General features: G+C 36.5%; 2 protein-coding genes across 4 annotated transcripts in view; one reads left to right on the top strand and one right to left on the bottom strand.

Moving 5' to 3' along the window:
* Positions 1 to 3,098, bottom strand: part of LOC117316714 (mitochondrial folate transporter/carrier-like) — a 21,392-nt gene extending 18,294 nt beyond the window's left edge. Inside the window, exon 1 of one of the 2 annotated variants that reach the window (XM_033871470.1) lies at positions 2,985 to 3,098. The gene's annotated coding sequence lies outside the window, so the exon portion shown is untranslated. Of the gene's footprint in view, positions 1 to 2,791; positions 2,940 to 2,984 lie in introns of those variants that run through there. The other variant, XM_033871469.1, reaches the window with a different exon arrangement.
* LOC117316713 (V-type proton ATPase subunit H-like) overlaps positions 1 to 21,710 on the top strand; it is a 22,226-nt gene extending 516 nt beyond the window's left edge. The window contains exons 1-13 of one of the 2 annotated variants that reach the window (XM_033871465.1): positions 3,851 to 4,368; positions 5,867 to 5,948; positions 7,497 to 7,596; positions 8,912 to 9,001; positions 10,796 to 10,909; positions 11,922 to 12,124; positions 12,560 to 12,667; positions 15,013 to 15,097; positions 15,676 to 15,854; positions 16,621 to 16,746; positions 18,989 to 19,090; positions 20,268 to 20,381; positions 21,021 to 21,710. In XM_033871465.1, coding sequence (XP_033727356.1) covers positions 4,182 to 4,368; positions 5,867 to 5,948; positions 7,497 to 7,596; positions 8,912 to 9,001; positions 10,796 to 10,909; positions 11,922 to 12,124; positions 12,560 to 12,667; positions 15,013 to 15,097; positions 15,676 to 15,854; positions 16,621 to 16,746; positions 18,989 to 19,090; positions 20,268 to 20,381; positions 21,021 to 21,093 — 1,563 coding nt within the window. In that variant the 5' untranslated portion in view covers positions 3,851 to 4,181 and the 3' untranslated portion in view covers positions 21,094 to 21,710. Of the gene's footprint in view, positions 1 to 3,850; positions 4,369 to 5,866; positions 5,949 to 7,496; positions 7,597 to 8,911; positions 9,002 to 10,795; positions 10,910 to 11,921; positions 12,125 to 12,559; positions 12,668 to 15,012; positions 15,098 to 15,675; positions 15,855 to 16,620; positions 16,747 to 18,988; positions 19,091 to 20,267; positions 20,382 to 21,020 lie in introns of those variants that run through there. The other variant, XM_033871466.1, reaches the window with a different exon arrangement.

The raw sequence follows: 21,710 nt of genomic DNA, 5'->3' as shown, positions 1-21,710 counted from the left end.
TAATCGCTCTATGAAATGATATGTTCCCTTAAGGAGAAGTAATTTTAGCAGAATTATGAACCTGACTGTATACTTGCTATAAATAGTTGGCATATCACTGAATCACTGGAAGACATCGATATAAGTCTTATTTGACTTCTTTGATGTATCTTGACGTTTTCCCACAGCTAATGATTGTCCTTCGCGACTTCATTCCGGTTGCACACACACTTAGTAATCACAAAATTGTATATACACTTAAAAAGTTCTAAAATACATAATGTATACTCCGAGTATATTATCGAAGTTGGTCATAAAAAACTGGGGTATGTCTTACTGAGAAAGCATACCTAATCAATGTAAACAAACAGATAATTAAGCGATAATGGTCACATTTCCCATCCAGATCCAAAATCTGCATATCATTTCTATAGTGTATAGGTCTCTGCAGATAAAATAATAATAATTAAAAAAAAAATGGACAACATATTGTGGGCAAATATGTTCAATTTTAGGCAACTGGAATTAAATTGTTGCATTTTTATCTACACTCACTGATTTGTTTTATCATATATATGTGTAAATAAGTTGTTTACATTTGCCCTATATACTAACAGCTACAGATTTGCAAGTGATCAAGTACCTTGAACGTTTGGTTTGTTTGTTTTTGTTTAACGTCCTATTAACAGCCAGGGTCATTTAAGGACGTGCCAGGTTTTGGAGGTGGAGGAAAGCCGGAGTACCCGGAGAAAAACCACCGGCCTACGATCAGTACCTTGCAACTGCCCCACGTAGGTTTCGAACTAAAAACCCAGAGTTGGAGGGCTAGTGATAAAGTGTCGGGACACCTTAACCACTCGGCCACTGCAGCCTCACCTTGAACGTAATGATCAGTAGATTATAGTGTAACAAGTGAAATAACCCTTGCCAAGCTTCATTTTATGTTCAAACCTTTTATGTGTTTGAGTTTTTGTTCCTTGTGATGATCTGTGTACTTGCAATTGTCATCAAAGGCAGACATTTCTAACAGTTGGTTTTTTATATATGTATGTAAAATTACTGGTATAACATGTATGCTCAGACCCATATCATTTGAGTCATATCTCTGAAATTTGGACATACATTTTTCACATGAATATTGTAATTGTTCCTATGACTTAATTCCACAAGAAGAGAAATGCTAAGATTGAATTATTGTTGTTTCTGAAAGCTGTTCAGAAGTACATGTAGTTACACAAAGAACAAATTTATCTTGTCAGATTCTATATAGTTTAATTGATTCCAAATTGAGACGGCAGAATTAAGCCACACGCTTTCAAAGTACAAAACTGACAATGAAATGGCTACTGGAAATACAAAGTAAAGCTTTTGAATGTACATTGTATAGGTATAATATTTATGACGTATACATTTACTGAGTAAGACACATCACTGAACAAGGGGCAATGCAATCAGATTTGTTCCAATGAATGACTTCCCAGGTTGACCTCAATCCTTTCAAGGTGACAGTACAAATCTTCAAACTACTGTTTTCTTCTAAATTAAACATCAAACTAAGAAACCCAAATGGTGGTGATACATTGATCAGAAATTGCATGCTAAGATGAAACCAAAGGTTGTCAGGTTTGTTGATACCAGTGACCTTGAATTGACCTGCCTCAGTGTTCAAATGTGTGCAAATCTGTCATACTCATAATAACCAAGAACAGATTCCAGAGCATGCTGGGATGTATAGGGTTATGTAGTCTTTCAAATGATGAGTGACACCCACATTCAAGGTCATGGGTCAGATGTGACTTAATCTTTTAAACATCATTGTCTTATTAACTTAAACTGGGTTATATATATATATAGCTTATTGTCCAGTTCAGTATGCGGAGATAACCAAAGAACTATGAAATTGTGTTCCAATGGAGGATCTTGACCTCTCAGGTTAATAGTGATAAACGTGTTAAAACCTTTAAAAAAATTCTTTTAAATAACAAGAGACCAAGCTTATAATTAGGTCATAGGCATGCTGTGATGAAGGTCTGGGAAATCTGTAAAGTTAATGACCTTGACCCAGGCTTCTTTCAAGCAATGAATTAAATGTGTTTATCTCTTTAAGCAAAGCTCTCTTGAATAACCATGTCCAGGATCATGATGTTGGATCATTGCATGTTGGGATGATTGTTATTGAGTATCAAGTGATATATATGATATAATCAGAAGACAATATCAAGGGTGTCCAAATTAATTACCTGGAATCACATTGCCATAGCTATAGGCTTCAGATTTTCTACAAGAGATTTTTTTTTTTTTCAATTACTATTTGTTCGTACCTTGATAAACATTTGATGTCATATTTCTAAGTAAAATATGTCAATTTCAACAAAGCATCTACACAGGCATAGAGTAAGGAAATCAAAATACTGTAATATATAAATGTAATTGTAGTATAGAACGAGGTGAGAGGAACTTGCTCATTAGACAATTCATCATACATGCAGCTTTATTTATTTGCAGAATACAGTCCATTTAAAGGTCATAAAGGTCCCTTATTGATAAGGTTTTTTTTCTGAGGGATTTTGTGAGTGATAATTCAGGCCCAATTTTCAAATGAAATTATTTCATGTTAAAGTCAAATTCCAAAATTTGTAGTTTACTCATGAAAATTTCACTGACTTTATTTCCAAAATGAAGCAAAAAGGCCCCATCCCAAATTACTGGGAAAAAACCTGCTCATATGTATTAACTCTTATTTTAACAACTCTATATATATCTTACTTAATTAAATGTATTTAATAGCCAATAAGAAGAAATGACAAGTTACCTTGTTGGTAGCAAACATGTCCAATGTCATCGGTTCTGCTGTATATTACACCACCATAGTTAACTGTCACAGTTCTCAATCAAATCCAAATAATCAAATAAAATTAGGCATCCTGCAAGATACCCGGTAAGCGTATTTGGTATCAAAAATTGTATGTTATAAATACACATGTACAGTTGGTAAAATAACCTACCAGGTGTTTATAAACTTGGCGACTTGGTCAGCACATGGCCTACAGCTACTGTAATTACGATGAGATGTACATCAATGTTAACTTCCTGGATGTAATTGGTGTCACAGGGACTCGGTATATATCCCCTACTCTATGGTTCATCTACTGGCATAATATTAAAGTCAAGCATAAGATATGGAAATGTAAAAATGAGTATTGATGTCATTAATTATAATATATAAGTCCTTTTGATTAGTGCTATATTGGTATCTAAATATAGAATATATAGAAAAGAAACTTGCACACTTTTTCACATCCAGTTTTAGGAAAGACAAGAAAACAAATCTCTAAATCAATTAAGAATTTTCTCTGTGTAAAGTCAGCTTTTGTTTTTTTAATCATTTATTGAACTTAAATTTGCTACAGAGCCTTATGCCTATAAAGTATATATATCCAGGAGGGAATGATAAAACAATCACTTACCCAGTAGCTCCTTCACTGGTTGATATAGCATGTCAGGCCATTTCTTTATAGGGAACCAAATTATCAAAACTTAATCTAAAATTGCTTTGTTAAGAATTTCTCTTGGTCAATCATGAACATAATTAAAACATTTTTCCTGGGCTAATTATAACATCAAGTTTTTCTGACTAACTAGGTCTGAAATGTAAAAGTAACAAAGTTGATATTTCTAAGGTGATGATCACTGTATGTGTATACTGGTCGGTTAGGGGCTAAATGGTCACATATTACCGGCATTACTATGTAATTGCCTAAGGTGGCAAAGAAATTACCCTGGGTGTTGATCTGTCTTTAGTATCATATGACAGAAATATACATTGCCAGTATATATAGTTCCACCCTATGTGTGTCTTCATGTACACATCTGTACGACATCGTCAGGATAAAATTCCTTTTCCAGTGTGCGGACATTAATTAATATTACATATGTATGCGATATTTAGGGAACAAGAGAGTCGGCAGAGGATGACATTGTCAGGATAAAATTCCTTTTCCAGTGTGCTTGCATCATATAACTTTGGTACATTTTTGTATCAATATTTAGGCAACAAGGGAGCCTTCTGGTTGACACATCGGCCTCTATCACGGTGACAAATCTGTCTATGACTCTAAGCCTCTAGGAAAAATGTTAATATGACATTTGAAATTTGATTTCAAATTTATATGTGTTATTCTGGGTTCTGACAGAAAATAAACATGAGAAGATCAAATACATATGTGGTTAATGATTCTGATGGACCCGAGGGGCAGCAAGCAGACTCAAAACTACGGTTCTTCAGTCGTAGTAATTCTGAACCAGCACATTGCCACAGGATTAATTTGACGGGAGAAACAGAGATTCGTATGGACAATGTCATGACATCACACTATCTTCAGACAAAAGGTCAAGGTCAAAGTTGTTATTGCAGATGTATGAAAAAAAATGATGACACCATTGTACTAAATTACTTCCTTGAAATTCAAATCCAATTTATAAAAGTTAATGTATTTCAATATCTATAGTATGAAAAATTAATATAATATTAGTTTTTGAATAGTTCGTACTTTATAAATGTGTTAGTCCTGTTGGAGTTAACATTAATGTTCTTAAATAGTAACAAATCAGATAACATTTCATCCCACTAGATCTTCTGTAATGTAGTAGGTGCATGTGCATGTGTTTTTCTTTATTTAATGTATGCATAAAAATTTCCCAACACAAAGATTCTTTTAAAGGTCTGATTTATTGGAGAGCGTTGTTTACATGTTTTGGCTATAGGGTAGCCGTCATCAGTTCATTACTGGATTTTCGATGAGATCTCTGTACACCTGTATCCACGGCAGATTCATCTAGATTGCTATAATTCTATACCTTCCGGGACGTTGTTTCTCCACTCCATCCCATCCCCGTATTGATTTGTGCATTTAATTACATATAGGGATCAAAACCTCCTCATCACAGGGAAATGGCACTATGTTTTCTAACCCTTAATTACCCTACACCATGTATAGTGTATTATAATTATAAGTACCAATTAAGCAATAATTGTGTACTGTAGGAATTTCGGCTAATTCCCTGTGTTCCTGATGATATTTCTTAGAATATCCTTTCATTTGACTCTATCTTACAGTCACATTGTAGATAATGTTAAAAAAAACAACAATTATACAGACATGCAATAATTTTACACTTGAAATAAGCAGTGTATATCTTGATATTGATTACAGTACATCATGATCGTCATGAGCCATGTGTCATTGTAACAGTAAAAATCTCATTTCCTTGCCGTGCATGAACACATATTATCCACATAGGATCGATCCTCACTAAAGCATTGTCTGTTTGGTATGTTACTCAAGAAATGTAATGTTTATACGGCATGTTGAAAATTGGTCGGTAATTATTGGTAAAATCAAAACTAATTAACGTGTATCAATATGTCATCAGTTATAATTATATGGGAAAAAAAAGAAAAAACACTTTAAGGTATTTTTGATAAGATTAATTTATTCAACGGTCATTTCCTTGAAATTGGACATATATTTTTACATGAATATCGTAGATCCTATGACATGAAGGTTTAAAAGCTTAATAAAAATACCACATTTGTCCGGTGATCTTCTTATGTATTACATTATGTGTAGTACTGTAAAAATCTCATTTCCTTGTCATGCATGAGCCAATTAGCATTCCTTAAAGTACATATTGTATTCCTTAATTTGAGTTTGAATCAAACTGTGCTATATTGTGTTAGATCGCTGGACTTGATTACATGATATATATTGGTTATTTTTTCTTGATGAAATTTATTATATTTACAGGAAACAAAACAACAGAATACTGGCCTATTTCAGTGGTAAATTAGGAACTGATTAATTGTGGAATTGTATTTCTGTTGTAGGTGCACAAGTAGCCACAAGCTTGCTGCAGCAGAGAGCAAATGATGTCCGCTCCAATCGTGTCAACTGGCAATCCTACCTCCAGTAAGTATATACAAATAGGACTGTGTCTAAACCGGACTGTGTCTAAACCGGACTCTGTCTAAACCGGACTCTGTCTACACTGGACTCTGTCTAAACCAGACTCTGTCTAAACTGGACTCTGTCTAAACCGGACTCTGTCTGAACCGGACTCTGTCTGAACCGGACTCTGTCTAAACCGGACTCTGTCTAAACCAGACTCTGTCTAAACCGGACTCTGTCTGAACCGGACTCTGTCTGAACCGGACTCTGTATAAACCGGACTCTGTCTAAACCGGACTCTGTCTGAACCGGACTCTGTCTGAACCGGACTCTGTCTGAACCGGACTCTGTCTGAACCGGACTCTGTCTAAACCGGACTCTGTCTAAACCGGACTCTGTCTGAACCGGACTCTGTCTGAACCGGACTCTGTCTAAACTGGACTCTGTCTAAACTGGACTCTGTCTAAACCGGACTCTGTCTGAACCGGACTCTGTCTGAACTGGACTCTGTCTGAACCGGACTCTGTCTGAACTGGATCTCTTACTAAACCTGCCAAATAAAATAAACATTGCTTCACAGATACAATTTGATGAAACACAGATGAAATGTGGTCCCAGGATTGTATGTATAATTTACATACAATTGGATAAAACTCAACTGCCGTATATCATAAATCTATTATTAGTGGTGTACCGATAACCGGAAACATCGATTAAATCGAGTTGGACCCAAGATCGATTCGATAATCGATTTTGCACTTAAAAGATCGATTGTGAAATTTGGCTATGCATAGATCGTTTCATATGTTTCTAATTTGAATGGCTGAAGTTATTCAGATACGTACTGTTGTTATGAATGCTTTTATTTTCAATAAACCAAAATAAAACATCCATTTCGCTTGTTCTTGTTATGTCTCGCTTGAACCACGCCGGCATTCAAGCGTTGTAGCTACCTTACGTAATCGTGGTCGGTGCAGCGTTTTGTACAAGGCTATACTAATTTGCTAATATATGACGGAATCCGGACTTTCCAGAATTTATTAAACACGTGGTCGGACCTAATTAAAAACCATTTCCAGCTGATAATCGATTATCGATCGATCTAGACAGCCTGATAATCGATCTTCAATATCATGGCGATTCCCAGCACTATCTATTATACATGTAATGATGTAAAAGTAGATATATATAGACTCTCTACAATCTAAAAATCTCTTCAAACCGGCCAAATTATATGGTCCTAATGGAGTCAGAGTCCACTGTATATACTATATATACTGGTATATATTTAGTACAGTAGTATATCATCATGCACAGTGACCTGTTTTAATAGTTCATGATTATACCTTAATTCAATTTTACAATAGATCTTGCTTATTATAATATTCTACTTTCCGGAATTAAATATTTTAATAACCGAGCAAGAAAGTAAGACCTCTTGATCCAGAATTTAGACCCATAATGGTCATTATGATCGTTAAACCAGTACAACTCAAGAGATGAGAAAATAGGAAATAACACTGTAGAGAAATGTGTACCAATTGTATATCTATAAAATGTTAATTTTAGGGGACAGATGATCTCCTCAGAAGATTTTTCCTTCATCTCTAAATTTGACACGGCCAGCAGTGAAGTACGAAAAGCCATCCTCATTGAAAATCCATCACAGGTAAAAAAGGCACAAATCATTAAATATTATTATTATAATTATTAGTTATTTTTATTCAAGCTTCTGGCATGCAGTGCCTCATCCTAGGCCCTGCGTGAAAATCACACCATTGTTTATTTAAGCACAAATAAGTGAAAGTGCAATTTTCACCTGGGCCGAGGATAGCAGTGTGTACGAATGTCAAATATTATTGTCCATAATGGTTGTTCATCAGTATTCAAATTTTTATGTTTAGAAAGGCACTTTAAGATCCATGATGCATGTGTATCCATAGTTACTGTACGTGTACTTATTTTAGCGGTATTCTAATATTAGTGCCTTTTGTGCTCAAGTCATTGCACTAATTCAAGTGCGGCACTAAGGTTTCTCTGACCTGTCATTCTGCATACACAAAAAATTAATTGGTCTTTCATTCAATGAGGTTTATAAATGTCAAATATACATAAAGTAGGCTTGGAAGATGCATTCAGCGGCAGCTCATCTCGGACATTTTCCACACACGGAATGATGACGTGCTCTATATAGTCCGACATTGCTCCAATGGTTTCGTTTTGCATTATATGTTAGTCTAAAGGGAATTCAAAGTTTGCATGACATGTATTTGTTTCAGAAAAGTGTATTACTGCTAATCTAAAAATATACTTGTGATGATTGAGCGAATTCAAGAGTGCGCTAATAAGTCTACATACCCTAGACTCAGAACCCAAAAATATGAGTGCGCTAAAATAAGTACATGTGCAGTATACTGTATTTACCAAGCAGTAATATAAGCCCATGGTGCCAACTCATAAACTCTATCCCGAAGTAGTGCTGGGGAGTTGGACTAATTTGTTTCAGAACAATTAGTTTGGGAATTTCTACTTGCATGTATCTGTTTACGTTTATGTAATGGATCTCCGGCTATACATTCCTCGGTGGGATTGTTACTGATACGTGTGAAGTACGTGTTCTGTAGCTTCTTGGATTATATCACCCACTAATTATGACTTTCAAGGTCCAAATGTCAGGTATACAATATTTCTATATGATCTTCAAAAAATGTTCCTATCCAGGGTTTACACTGGGTATTTTATAAATTGAGTCATTTTTAGATTATGTTTGGTCCTTTTTTATGGTTTAAACAGACTTCCTGAAAATAATGGGGATTTTTTATATTCCATGTTTCAAAGGCTAGAGGTCACCTGTTCTAAGCAAATTCTGATCTCTTTGAAAAAAAATACCCATCTGGTAAATCGAGAGTAAGATATCTGATCAGAAGGTTACGCAAGTTCATTTCATGTTATAGATTTTAATTATATCTTGTGTTTCCTTCCAGTTTGCCAAGACATTTTTTAACCTCATGAGTCAGATTGCCAAGGACCAGACACTACAGTACATCTTGACAATGCTGGACGATGTTCTACAGGTTTGTGTTCATGTTGTGATCGAAATATATCATAATTTACGCATAGATTCTACCTCATAGTGAGATAAATCTGACAGAATAAGGTCATGTCCCTGTAGTCTGTTCAGATTACATAGAACAATGTCATGTTTTACAGTCAACATTATAGTAAACACCAACAATGATTTGGAAGTGAACTTTGAAGATATCAGTAATAATAATTAATAAGTACAGAAGACGAAACATCTGTAGATAGATCTTCAGAACTACGAATGTTGACTGGACTTGCCATTTATATGTTTTATGGACCCGACTCTCGTGAATTTTATTTGGAATCCAAGTGGGACTACCGTATGTATAGTACTACCTATACCAGACATTGGATCTCGTTTACTTTGTATTTTGAAGGTATCAGTTAAAACAAGCTAAAGCTTTTACATCCAGTCCATCACAAATCCTAAGTTTAGCTCACAATCCTAGTTTTAGCTCTCTCTGTGAGAATCTTTCCTCTTTGATATTGACACTAACTGCTGTACTAGTCACAACAAGACAGATGATCCACGTTACCCGACAGATTTAGGTGATCCGCGTTACCTGACAGATTTAGGTGATCCACGTTACCTGACAGATTTAGGTGATCCACGTTACCTGACAGATTTAGGTGATCCACGTTACCTGACAGATTTAGGTGATCCACGTTACCTGACAGATTTATGTGATCGGCATTACCTGACAGATTTAGGTGATCCACGTTACCTGACAGATTTAGGTGATCCATGTTACCTGACAGATTTAGGTGATCCATGTTTACCTGACAGATTTAGGTGATCCACGTTACCTGACAGATTTAGGTGATCCACGTTACCCGACAGATTTAGGTGATCCACATTTACCTGACAGATTTAGTTGATCCGCGTTACCTGACAGATTTAGGTGATCCATGTTACCCGACAGATTTATGTGATCCACGTTACCTGACAGATTTAGGTGATCCACGTTACCTGACAGATTTAGGTGATCCACGTTACCTGACAGATTTAGTTGATCCACGTTACCTGACAGATTTAGGTGATCCACGTTACCTGACAGATTTAGGTGATCCACGTTACCTGACAGATTTAGGTGATCCATGTTACCCGACAGATTTATGTGATCCACGTTACCTGACAGATTTAGGTGATCCACGTTACCTGACAGATTTAGGTGATCCACGGTACCTGACAGATTTAGGTGATCCACGTTACCTGACAGATTTAGGTGATCCACGTTACCTGACAGATTTAGGTGATCCACGTTACCCAACAGATTTAGGTGATCCACGTTACCCGACAGATTTAGGTGATCCACGTTACCTGACAGATTTAGGTGATCCACGTTACCTGACAGATTTAGGTGATCCACGTTACCTGACAGATTTAGGTGATCCACGTTACCCGACAGATTTAGGTGATCCACGTTACCTGACAGATTTATGTGATCCACGTTTACCTGACAGATTTAGGTGATCCACGTTACCTGACAGATTTAGGTGATCCACGTTTACCTGACAGATTTAGGTGATCCACGTTACCCGACAGATTTAGGTGATCCACGTTACCTGACAGATTTAGGTGATCCACGTTTACCTGACAGATTTAGGTGATCCACGTTACCTGACAGATTTAGGTGATCCACGTTACCTGACAGATTTAGGTGATCCACATTACTAGTATGAATCCTGTTTAATTCAGGCCAGAAATATTTTATTCTTTGTTGAAAGTCTTTCCTTAGCGTTGTTCTTCTTACTTTAATTTTCACTTTGTATTGTGTTAACAGGAAGACAAGTCCCGTGTGGACATATTTAAAGGGTATGCTAAACGTAGTAAGGAATCGGTGTGGTCTCCCTTCCTCCACCTACTAAACAGGGATGACCGCTTCATTGTGTATCAAGTAAGTAATTACCTATAATTCTGGATTTTTTGCCCCCACCAGGAAGTGGACGGAGGAATATAAAGTGTCACTTGCCTCAAATTTGGTTATGAAGTTTTGTATTTTATCATGAATTCATAAATAGTGATAGGATGTTCAGAAATATTGATACAAAAAATTCCTCTGGAGTCAAACATCAGTGTTGTGCAATCAAATTGGGATTTCCCGAAATTTTTCACATTTTTTTTTGATTTTGTGTACAATGTAATTCTAGTGTTTCACTCCATCAAAGCAGAAACAGGAACATGCATGTTTTACAAACACATATTTAGTTAGATGTACATGTAAGCCTTGTTGTGATATTTATAGTCCTTATAAGTGACCAAGCTCTAAGTGCTCTGGTGCATTTTGTTATATGTTTACTTGTAATGCTGTATGTCATTTAGCAATATCTTGGTCAGTTAGAGTGCCGGCCACGTAGCCTTAGGGTGAGGGAGCCGTGATAGCTCAATCAGTTTGACCGCCAGCCTTATAATCTCAGGTGAGGGGGCCACGAAAACTCAGTCGGTTAGACTGCCAGCCTCATAACCTCAGGTGAGGGGGCCACGAAAACTCAGTCGGTTAGACTGCTGGCCAGGTAACCTCAGGTGAGGGGGCCACGAAAACTCAGTCGGTTAGACTGCCAGCCTCATAAGCTCAGGTGAGGGGGCCACGAAAACTCAGTCGGTTAGACTGCCAGCCTCATAACCTCAGGTGAGGGGGCCACGAAAACTCAGTCGGTTAGACTGCTAGCCATGTAACCTCAAGTGAGGGGGCGGAAATAGCTCAGACTGTTAGAGCACCTGCCACATAACCTCAAATGAGGGGGCGGAAATAGCTCAGTCGGTTAGACTGTTGGCCACGTAACCTAGCTCAGGTAAGGGGGCTACAATAGCTTAGTCTGTTAGAGCGACAATGTTAAGTCTTTTTTAGTGGACTGCATTAGACACTGGCTTAATGCTGGATAAATAAATATTTCATTATTATTGAACAGACAAGTCGGATCATTGCTAAGATAGCCTGTTGGAGTAAGGAGTCAATGGGAGCAGAGGATCTCAAGTTTTACCTGAACTGGCTAAAGGATCAACTCCGACAGCCAGGTAACGAGTATATGCAGACAGCAGCCAGGTGTCTACAGATGATGTTACGCATTGACATGTACAGACAAGTGTTTGTGGAGGTAGATGGTATATCAACGTGAGTTGTCTCCCTTTTATTCTTCCTCTTTAGTGATAAGAAATATCTAATAACTTGTTCGTATGTATTTGTTTTCAGTTATAAACTATATATAACAGGCTTGATGAAAGTTAAGCTATGAAACCAATCTACAGATAAGGAATAATGTTTTCTTAAAGTGTTCAATCTTAAAGTTTCTTTTTGAAATGAATTTTAAACAAAGTTTGAACAATAGAACTGGTTATATCAAGCTGGTTATTTAATAACATCTTACAGACAGTAAACATTGTCAATATTCTTCCTACAATGCCAAGTGATATGTTATGTTCAAATCTATGCACCTTCAGATTTGTTCATCAAAGCTAACATTATATAATGTATAGGGTAGGTAACCTTGAACTGATATTTGCAACCTTTGAACCTTCAACCTTTAACCTTCAACCTTTAACATTTCAGAATTGTTATGGTCCTTGCTGGAAAGGTGGGGTTCCAAATCCAATACCAGTTGACCTTCTGCCTTTGGTGTTTGACCTTCAACCCTGATTTAGCTGAAAAAATGAACAGGTAAAATTGTCATTAATGTTTTTCAATTCATTGGAATACTGACCACCTGTTTTTATGTCGACTGCAAGGCAAAGGGAATACTTACGGATCACTTTGTCATGTGTAGTGGGCATTGCAGTCATCGTCTGTCACCCATTGGATTATGGATCAAGTTTGAACCCTGTGCCAATATTCCTTTTTTTGCTGGAGTTATGGCCCTTTGCACATAGAAAATTCTCAAAATTAACTGCTTTCTAGATGCTTGCTACATGTAACTTTATCAGATTTGATTACATATTGGGTTTGAATCCTTTGTCAACATATTGTGGTTTTTGGCCCTTTACACAAAGGAAATTTTCTGAATTAACTGTTGTCCGTTCTTTAATTTAGCTCACCTTGCCAAAACGGCTGGTGTGCTTATGCCATGGTGGAGCATCCGTCGTATGTGTCCATCTGTCGTCCGTCAACATTTGCTTTAAATCGCTACTTGTCAAAAAGTCCTGAATGGAACCAAATTTGATTGAAAACAGATTTTTCATAAATGATGGCTCTGACCCTAACCCCCCCCCCCCCCCCCCCTTGGGACTGGAAGGCCAGGGCTCAATAGGGGAAATACAGGTAGTTCCTTGAAATCACTAATAGTCATAAAGTACTGCATGGATTTGACCCAAATTTGGTCAGAAAGATCGTTGTTGGAAAGAGAACAGATTTGGCGTAAATGGTGACTCTTGACCCCCCTGGGGCCAGAGAGGTGAGAACCAATAGGGGAAATAGAGGTAAGTCCTTTTAATCGCTACTTGTCGCAAAGTGCTAAATAGATTTGAGCAAAATTTGGACAAAAACATTCTTGGGGGAAGGGAAACAGATTTTGTATAAATGGTGAGTCTGACCCCCCTGGGGCCAGAGGGATGGAGCCCAATAGGGGAAATTAAGGTAAATCTTATAAATCGCTACTAGTCCTGAATAATTTAATGGATTTTAATGAAATTTAGTCAGGAGTATTATTGGGCAAAATATATCTTATGTTGTATAAATGGAGGGTGTGGTCTCTTTTGGCAGGAGAGAGGGGGCCTAATAGGGGGAAAATAAAATAAAAAAACTCCTTCTTGAAGAATGACAGGATTTGGTCCAGATGCAGCAAAAAAGGCAGAAAAATAATTTTTGCCAAGATTACTGAAATATCCAGATGAGCATTGCAGGCCCTCTTGGCCTCTTTTCTACCACTTGCCACATCATTTTGTATCCTGGGTTATGGATTTATCATAATGGATTGCAGTTATGAGTCAAAACCCTGTGTCAGTATTCCAGATTTTACTTTTATTTTATTTTATTTATTGGCTCATTGCATTACGGAAATTTCGTAATTATTTTTTGCTTCCTACATCAATTTGTAACCTGGAATGTGGCTTTGTCTTTATAGATTACAGTATTCTACTTTTTACTAGAGATAGTAACCTTTGTACATGGAAAATTATTATAATCAAGTTTTATTCTTCACTTTTCAGTTCATTTTACTGCTTGTTGCATCAATTTGAAACATTGTATATGACTTTCAATTATCATAACGGATTACAAATTAAGTTTGAGCCCTGTATCACTATTAATATTCCATTTCTTGTTGAAGTTATGGCCTTTTGTCGTAGGAATTCTCATGATCAAATTACAGTTTTCGTTATTAAATTCAAAACAACTTCCTGTCAATTTAATTAAAAGTGTTCACAGGTGACACATCTACTTCTGTGGAATTCTAGTTTTGTGGAAGTAACTGTTAGTCATTTGGAACTGTTACTTTTGAATGCCTCATAACGCCTTAACCTATTTTTACATACCAAACACTCAATGCATGTCAAAAGAAAAGCTAGACATGCACCACTTTTTATCTCCTGGAGCAAATCATCGAGTAAACGTATTGACTGTTTTATTATGAAAATGCTACGGAAATTTTAGCATTTTTTGGACTATTACCTTTATCAAAATGTCTTTGTCTGCATCATTAGTGAAACACGAAACTCCTGTTGATGTTGACAGAGATATATTTCAATACTTTAACATGAGAAGTTATATGTAAGTCTTGGCTGAACCTCAAACTTCTTACCCTTACTTGATCATTGTGATTTCTTTACCTTCATCATAGGCTTTCATGCACTTCTCTGCTGTTATGTGTCCAGGTAAACTTGATACTGTCTGTAGTGGTACACAAACAGTGGGACATGATTGATGGTGAAATCTAGGTGTTATGTTTCAAGGAATCATCCATTTGATATCTGTATTCCAAATCATTTGGATTATTTACACAAAACTAATATGATTTTGTATTGGAAAATGTTGCAAATTTTTTTTCATCATTTCCTGCATGTATTTGACAGGTACAACATCATTCCAACCTTAGCTGACATTCTTAGTGAAAATGTGAAGGAAAAAGTCTCCAGAATCATCTTAGCAGTTTTCAGGGTAAGAGATACAGAGATTATGTAACTTGGAATGTCTCGGTTAACTGAAGCAAGTTTGTGACTTGATTACCTTTTCATAATTTGTGATGGATAGGTTATGGGATATTTTGTCTTATATGACATACATAATGTATCAAGAATTTGACCTATTGACCTTCAATTCTTAGTGATAGATCATGTGACTTGTTGTCTGTTAACATTTCATGTGTCTTTAGCCAACCTTTGACTTGCCTTTAGCTAATCTTCAACCCACATTCAGCTTACCTTCGATTCGCATTTAGCTAAACTTTGACCTCCGTTAGTTTTGATAGCTGACCTTTTACCCACACTGCGGTTACCTTTGACCTACATATGCATGTTGCTTATCTTTGAACTGCTCTTAGCTAACCTTTAACCCACCTTTAGATGACCTTTGACTTGTCGCTAGCTAGCCTTTGACTCACCTTTAGCTAACCTTTGAACTGCATTTAGCTGGACTTTGACCCACTCTTATCTAACCTGTGACTTGCCTCTAGCTTATCATTGAGTTTCCTTTATTCAACATTTGATGGTAATCCGAGTTTGGTGTTTATATAACAGAACCTGTTGGAGAAGCCAGCAGAAACTGAGACAATTCAGGACCATGCTCTAGCTATGGTTCAGTGTAAGGTCCTCAAACAGCTCGAGCTTCTGGATTCTCGCAAGTTTGATGATCCGGATATCGTGGATGACATCTTGTTCCTGAATGAAAACCTCCAGAAATCAGTCCAAGATCTGAGGTAGGTTTTGATAATTTATGCACTCAGAATCTTAATAAAAAAAAATTGACAGCCACTACTACTGAATCTTAATTTAACAGTATTGGAGAGCCAGTGTTTACGAAACCTTAATTAACAGTATTGGAGAGCCAGTGTTTACGAAACCTTAATTAACAGTATTGGAGAGCCAGTGTTTACGAAACCTTAATTAACAGTATTGGAGAGCCAGTGTTTACGAAACCTTAATTAACAGTATTGGAGAGCCAGTGTTTACGAAACCTTAATTAAGAGTATTGGAGAGCCAGTGTTTACGAAACCTTAATTAACAGTATTGGAGAGCCAGTGTTTACGAAACCTTAATTAACAGTATTGGAGAGCCAGTGTTTACGAAACCTTAATTAACAGTATTGGAGAGCCAGTGTTTACGAAACCTTAATTAACAGTATTGGTGAGCCAGTGTTTCAAAACCTTAATTAACAGTATTTGACAGCCTGTGTACATGGGTGGAATTTTTACAGTATTTGATATGCAGTTCCAAATTTTCTCAGAATGAAGTAAAAAGCTATTGTAACAGTATTACCCAAATGTTAAAAAAAGATGCTTATGATCAAAAACTCTTTGTTTTCTCATTTTTTCATTTCAATGGTTTTCCGTGAATTTATATTAATACCTGCATAATGTAAAATTTAAGGTGGAGCGAGTCCAACAGTGTTCTTATAGTACAATGTACCATCTTTTAGCACACTGAAGTGTTTGACGAGTAATATGATTGTATTTTCTTCTGCAGCTCGTTTGATGAGTACTGCTCAGAGGTGAAGTCAGGACGACTGGAGTGGAGTCCAGTACACAAATCTGAACGCTTCTGGAGAGAAAACGCCCCTCGGCTTAACGAGAAAAACTATGAACTGCTTAAGTAAGTATTTCTGCTGGATATGGAATGCCCATATCCTGATCACTACCCTCTGAAGAAGAATATCTTGTTTTAAAAGCATTTATTGACATCTGTAGTGTCTGTCCAGTTGTCCAAGTATATCTTAACAAATGGTGTAATGAATATTAATGTAACAGATATGAGGATGAATTATTAATAGTTACAATAATGCCTACATCAGAAACGAACCTTTGACCTCTGGTTTACTAGTAAATAGCTTGAGGGTCAAACTAGACAGGATGTTAGTATACTCTGAGGTCAAATTAGACTGGATGTTGGCATACTCTGAAGTAAAATAAGACTTGATGTTGGCATACTCTGAGGTCAAATTAGACAGGATGTTGGCATACTCTGAGGTCAAATTAGACAGGATGTTGGCATACTCTGAGGTCAAATTAGACTGGATGTTGGCATACTCTGAGGTCAAATTAGACAGGATGTTGGCATACTCTGAGGTCAAATTAGACAGGATGTTAGTATACTCTGAGGTCAAATTAGACTTGATGTTGGCATACTCTGAGGTCAAATTAGACTGGATGTTGGCATACTCTGAGGTCAAATTAGACAGGATGTTGGCATACTCTGAGGTCAAATTAGACAGGATGTAGGCATACTCTGAGGTCAAATTAGACTGGATGTTGGCATACTCTGAAGTAAAATTAGACTGGATGTTGGCATACTCTGAGGTCAAATTAGACTGAATGTTGGCATACTCTGGGGTCAAATTAGACTTGATGTTGGCATACTCTGAGGTTAAATTAGACAGGATGTTGGCATACTCTGAGGTCAAATTAGACAGGATGTTGGCATACTCTGGGGTCAAATTAGATAGGATGTTGGCATACTCTGAGGTCAAATAAGACTTGATGTTGGCATACTCTGGGGTCAAATTAGACTGGATGTTGGCATACTCTGAGGTCAAATTAGACAGGATGTTGGCATACTCTGAGGTCAAATTAGACTGGATGTTGGCATACTCTGGGGTCAAATTAGACAGGATGTTGGCATACTCTGAGGTCAAATTAGACAGGATGTTGGCATACTCTGAAGTAAAATTAGACTGGATGTTGGCATACTCTGAGGTCAAATTAGACAGGATGTTGGCATACTCTGAGGTCAAATTAGACAGGATGTTGGCATACTCTGAAGTAAAATTAGACTGGATGTTGGCATACTCTGAGGTCAAATTAGACAGGATGTTGGCATACTCTGAGGTCAAATTAGACAGGATGTTGGCATACTCTGGGGTCAAATTAGACTGGATGTTGGCATACTCTGAGGTCAAATTAGACAGGATGTTGGCATACTCTGAGGTCAAATTAGACAGGATGTTGGCATACTCTGAGGTCAAATTATGTTGGTATTAAGTCTGAGGTCAAATTAGTCAGGATATTGGCATACTCTTGAGGTCAAATTAGTCAGGATATTGGCATACTCTGAGGTCAAATTAGACAGGATGTTGGCATACTCTGAGGTCAAATTAGACAGGATGTTGGCATACTCTGAGGTCAAATTAGACAGGATGTTGGCATACTCTGAGGTCAAATTAGACTGGATGTTGGTATACTCTAAGGTCAAATTAGACTGGATGTTGGCATACTCTGAGGTCAAATTAGACTGGATGTTGGCATACTCTGAGGTCAAATTAGACTGGATGTTGGCATACTCTGAGGTCAAATTAGACAGGATGTTGGCATACTCTGAGGTCAAATTAGACAGGATGTTGGCATACCCTGAGGTCAAATTTGACAGGATGTTGGTATATTCTAAGGTCAAATTAGACTGGATGTTAGCATACTCTGAGGTCAAATTAGACAGGATGTTGGTATACTCTGAGGTCAAATTAGACTGGATATTGGTATACTCTGAGGTCAAATTAGACTGGATGTTGGCATACTCTGGGGTCAAATTAGACTGGATGTTGGCATACTCTGAGGTCAAATTAGACAGGATGTTGGCATACTCTGAGGTCAAATTAGACTGGATGTAAGCATACTCTGAGGTCAAATTAGACTTGATGTTGGCATACTCTGAGGTCAAATTAGACTTGATGTTGGCATACTCTGAGGTCAAATTAGGCAGTATGTTGGCATACTCTGAGGTCAAATTAGACAGGATGTTGGCATACTAGGTGTCTAAGGTGACTGATGTTAGAATATTCAGGTCAGGAGTTCAATTTTTTCTTTATTTTACTACAACATTTATGAACTTACTTTACTTTCAGAATATTAGTTAGGCTATTGAGTGACAGCAAAGACCCACTTATCTTGTCTGTGTCTGCCCATGATTTAGGGGAGTATGTGCGATACTACCCCAGGGGAAAGAAGTAAGTACTACCTTGTCATAATTATTTATTTTACAGTATTTATAAAAAAAAATAGCTTGGCGTTTATACAGCCATGAATACCTTCAGTGTTTATACAGCCATGAATATCTTCAGTGTTTATATAACCATGAATATATGGTTGTTTGATTAGTGGTATTTATATAACCATGAATACATTGTGGTTTGATTTGTGGTGTTTATATAACCATGAATACATTATTGTTTGATTTTTGGTGTTTATATAACCATGAATACATTATTGTTTGATTTTTGGTGTTTATATAACCATGAATATATTGTTGTTTGATTTGTGGTGTTTATATAACCATGAATACATTGTGGTTTGATTTGTAGTGTTTATATAACCATGAATATGTAACAGAGCGCATGATTAATTAAATTTAAATCACTGCCTCCGCTAGGGATCGAACCCAGGACCTCTGGCTTACTAGTCTTACGCTCAACTAATCGAGCTAAAGAGAAGATCTCTCTAGCCGATCAGTATATTGAGGCTAGTATTTACCAGGATCACATTTCCCCCTCCAGGAAAGAACTCGTCCTCGAGTTTCCAGGGGTAACAGCGATGTTTGTGGAGCAAGGCTGAGTATTTTTCCCGGGTCCCTACATGGGCATCAATGTAACAGAGCGCAAGATTAATTAAATTTAAATCACTGCCTCCGCCTGGTATTGAACCCATGACCTCTGGCTTACTAGTCTTACGCTCAACCAATCGAGCTAAAGAGAAGATCTCTCTAGCCAAGCGGTATATTGCAGCTAGTATTTACAAGGGTTACAAATACATTGTTGTTTTATTTGTGGTGTTTATATAACCATGAATATATTGTGGTTTGATTTGTGGTGTTTATATAACCATGAATACATTGTTGTTTAATTTGTGGTGTTTATATAACCATGAATACATTGTGGTTTGATTTGTGGTGTTCGTATAACCATGAATACATTGTGGTTTAATTTGTGGTGTTTATATAACCATGAATACATTGTGGTTTGATTTGTGGTGTTTATATAACCATGAATACATTGTTGTTTTATTGTGGTGTTTATATAACCATGAATACATTGTGGTTTGATTTGTGGTGTTTATATAACCATGAATACATTGTTGTTTTATTGTGGTGTTTATATAACCATGAATACATTGTGGTTTGATTTGTAGTGTTATAGAACAACTTGGTGGTAAGCAGCTGGTTATGCAGTACCTCTCCCATGATGACCCTAATGTGAGGTTTGAAGCTCTGATTGCAGTGCAGAAGCTCATGGTACATAACTGGTAAGTATCTGATATAAAAAGTACATATTAACTGGTAAGTATATGATATAGAAAGTACATATTAACTGGTAAGTATATGATATAGAAAGTACATATTAACTGATAAGTATATGATATAGAAAGTACACATTATTTAACTGGTAAGTATATGATATAGAAAGTACACATTAACTGGTAAGTATATGATATAGAAAGTACACATTAACTGGTAAGTATATGATATAGAAAGTACATATTAACTGGTAAGTATATGATATAGAAAGTGCATATTAACTGGTATGTTTGGAGAGGGTCTATATGGTTTTTGACAAGTTGAAGATGTTAGTAATATATAATCTTTTAACTGACAAATAGTGTTGACCAATTCACTGTTCCTAACATTTTGTTTTAATGAAGGACTTTCTGAAAATGTAATAGAACAATGCAGAAACATACTAGTATAATACAGGGGTCACTTAAAGTATTAATCCAGTATAAACCCCTTGTCATACAATAAGCTTAATGACCCCACCCCCCTACTTCAAGCCAAACTTTATATGTTGTCCCCCGCAAATTATAATGATTACTTGTTAAGTTATTTTATATTAACATTTCATGTTGTGGTATACTAATTACAATGTTTTGTCCCATATTTTATAGGGAATACCTTGGCCGACAGTTACAAGACACCACTCCTAAAGATGCACCAGGTCTTGTTCCCGCGAAGGCTTAGTCTCAGCTCATTACAGTGAGGTCGACTGGAATCTGGTACGCAGTCATCATCAAAGTCATTGATGTTTACATTGAATGCAGTCATCTGATGTTATGTTGTCATCATCAGTGTCAATGCTGTTTTCATTCCGTAATGGTGCACATTTGTTAAACTCTCTGGATCGTTCGGCCATTAGTCACTCCTGTCATTGTAAGCAGTCCAGAGAGAGAGGACTATATTAATATATAATGTTATATGTATTGATTGTAAGGATGATCAAAGTAGGTTTACTGTTTAAACACTCAAGGTATTAGTATAGTTTTATTTTATAGGGAAACTGATAGATAGGCAACCATCTATTATAATTATCTATATATACAATAAAAATGTTATAATGGAGGATTTCTGGTGAAAATTCTTTTTCATAAATTGAAATCACGAGACTACAATTGTTTTAGGGGTTGTTGATTTATAATTGCGAAGGGAAACCTATTAATGTGACGCCAAACACAATTGATTTTTCCTTAGTCTCAGTACACAGATATTAAGAATGACGAGACCCCACAGACTATATACCATTGATTGTACCCCTCAGTAATAGCCTTTAGGTTTAACAATGGAATACATACACAAAAAAT

This window comes from Pecten maximus, chromosome 18 (assembly GCF_902652985.1).
Source record: "Pecten maximus chromosome 18, xPecMax1.1, whole genome shotgun sequence".
Classification (NCBI taxonomy): Eukaryota; Metazoa; Mollusca; class Bivalvia; order Pectinida; family Pectinidae; genus Pecten; species Pecten maximus.
This window is presented reverse-complemented; position numbering and strand designations above follow the sequence as displayed.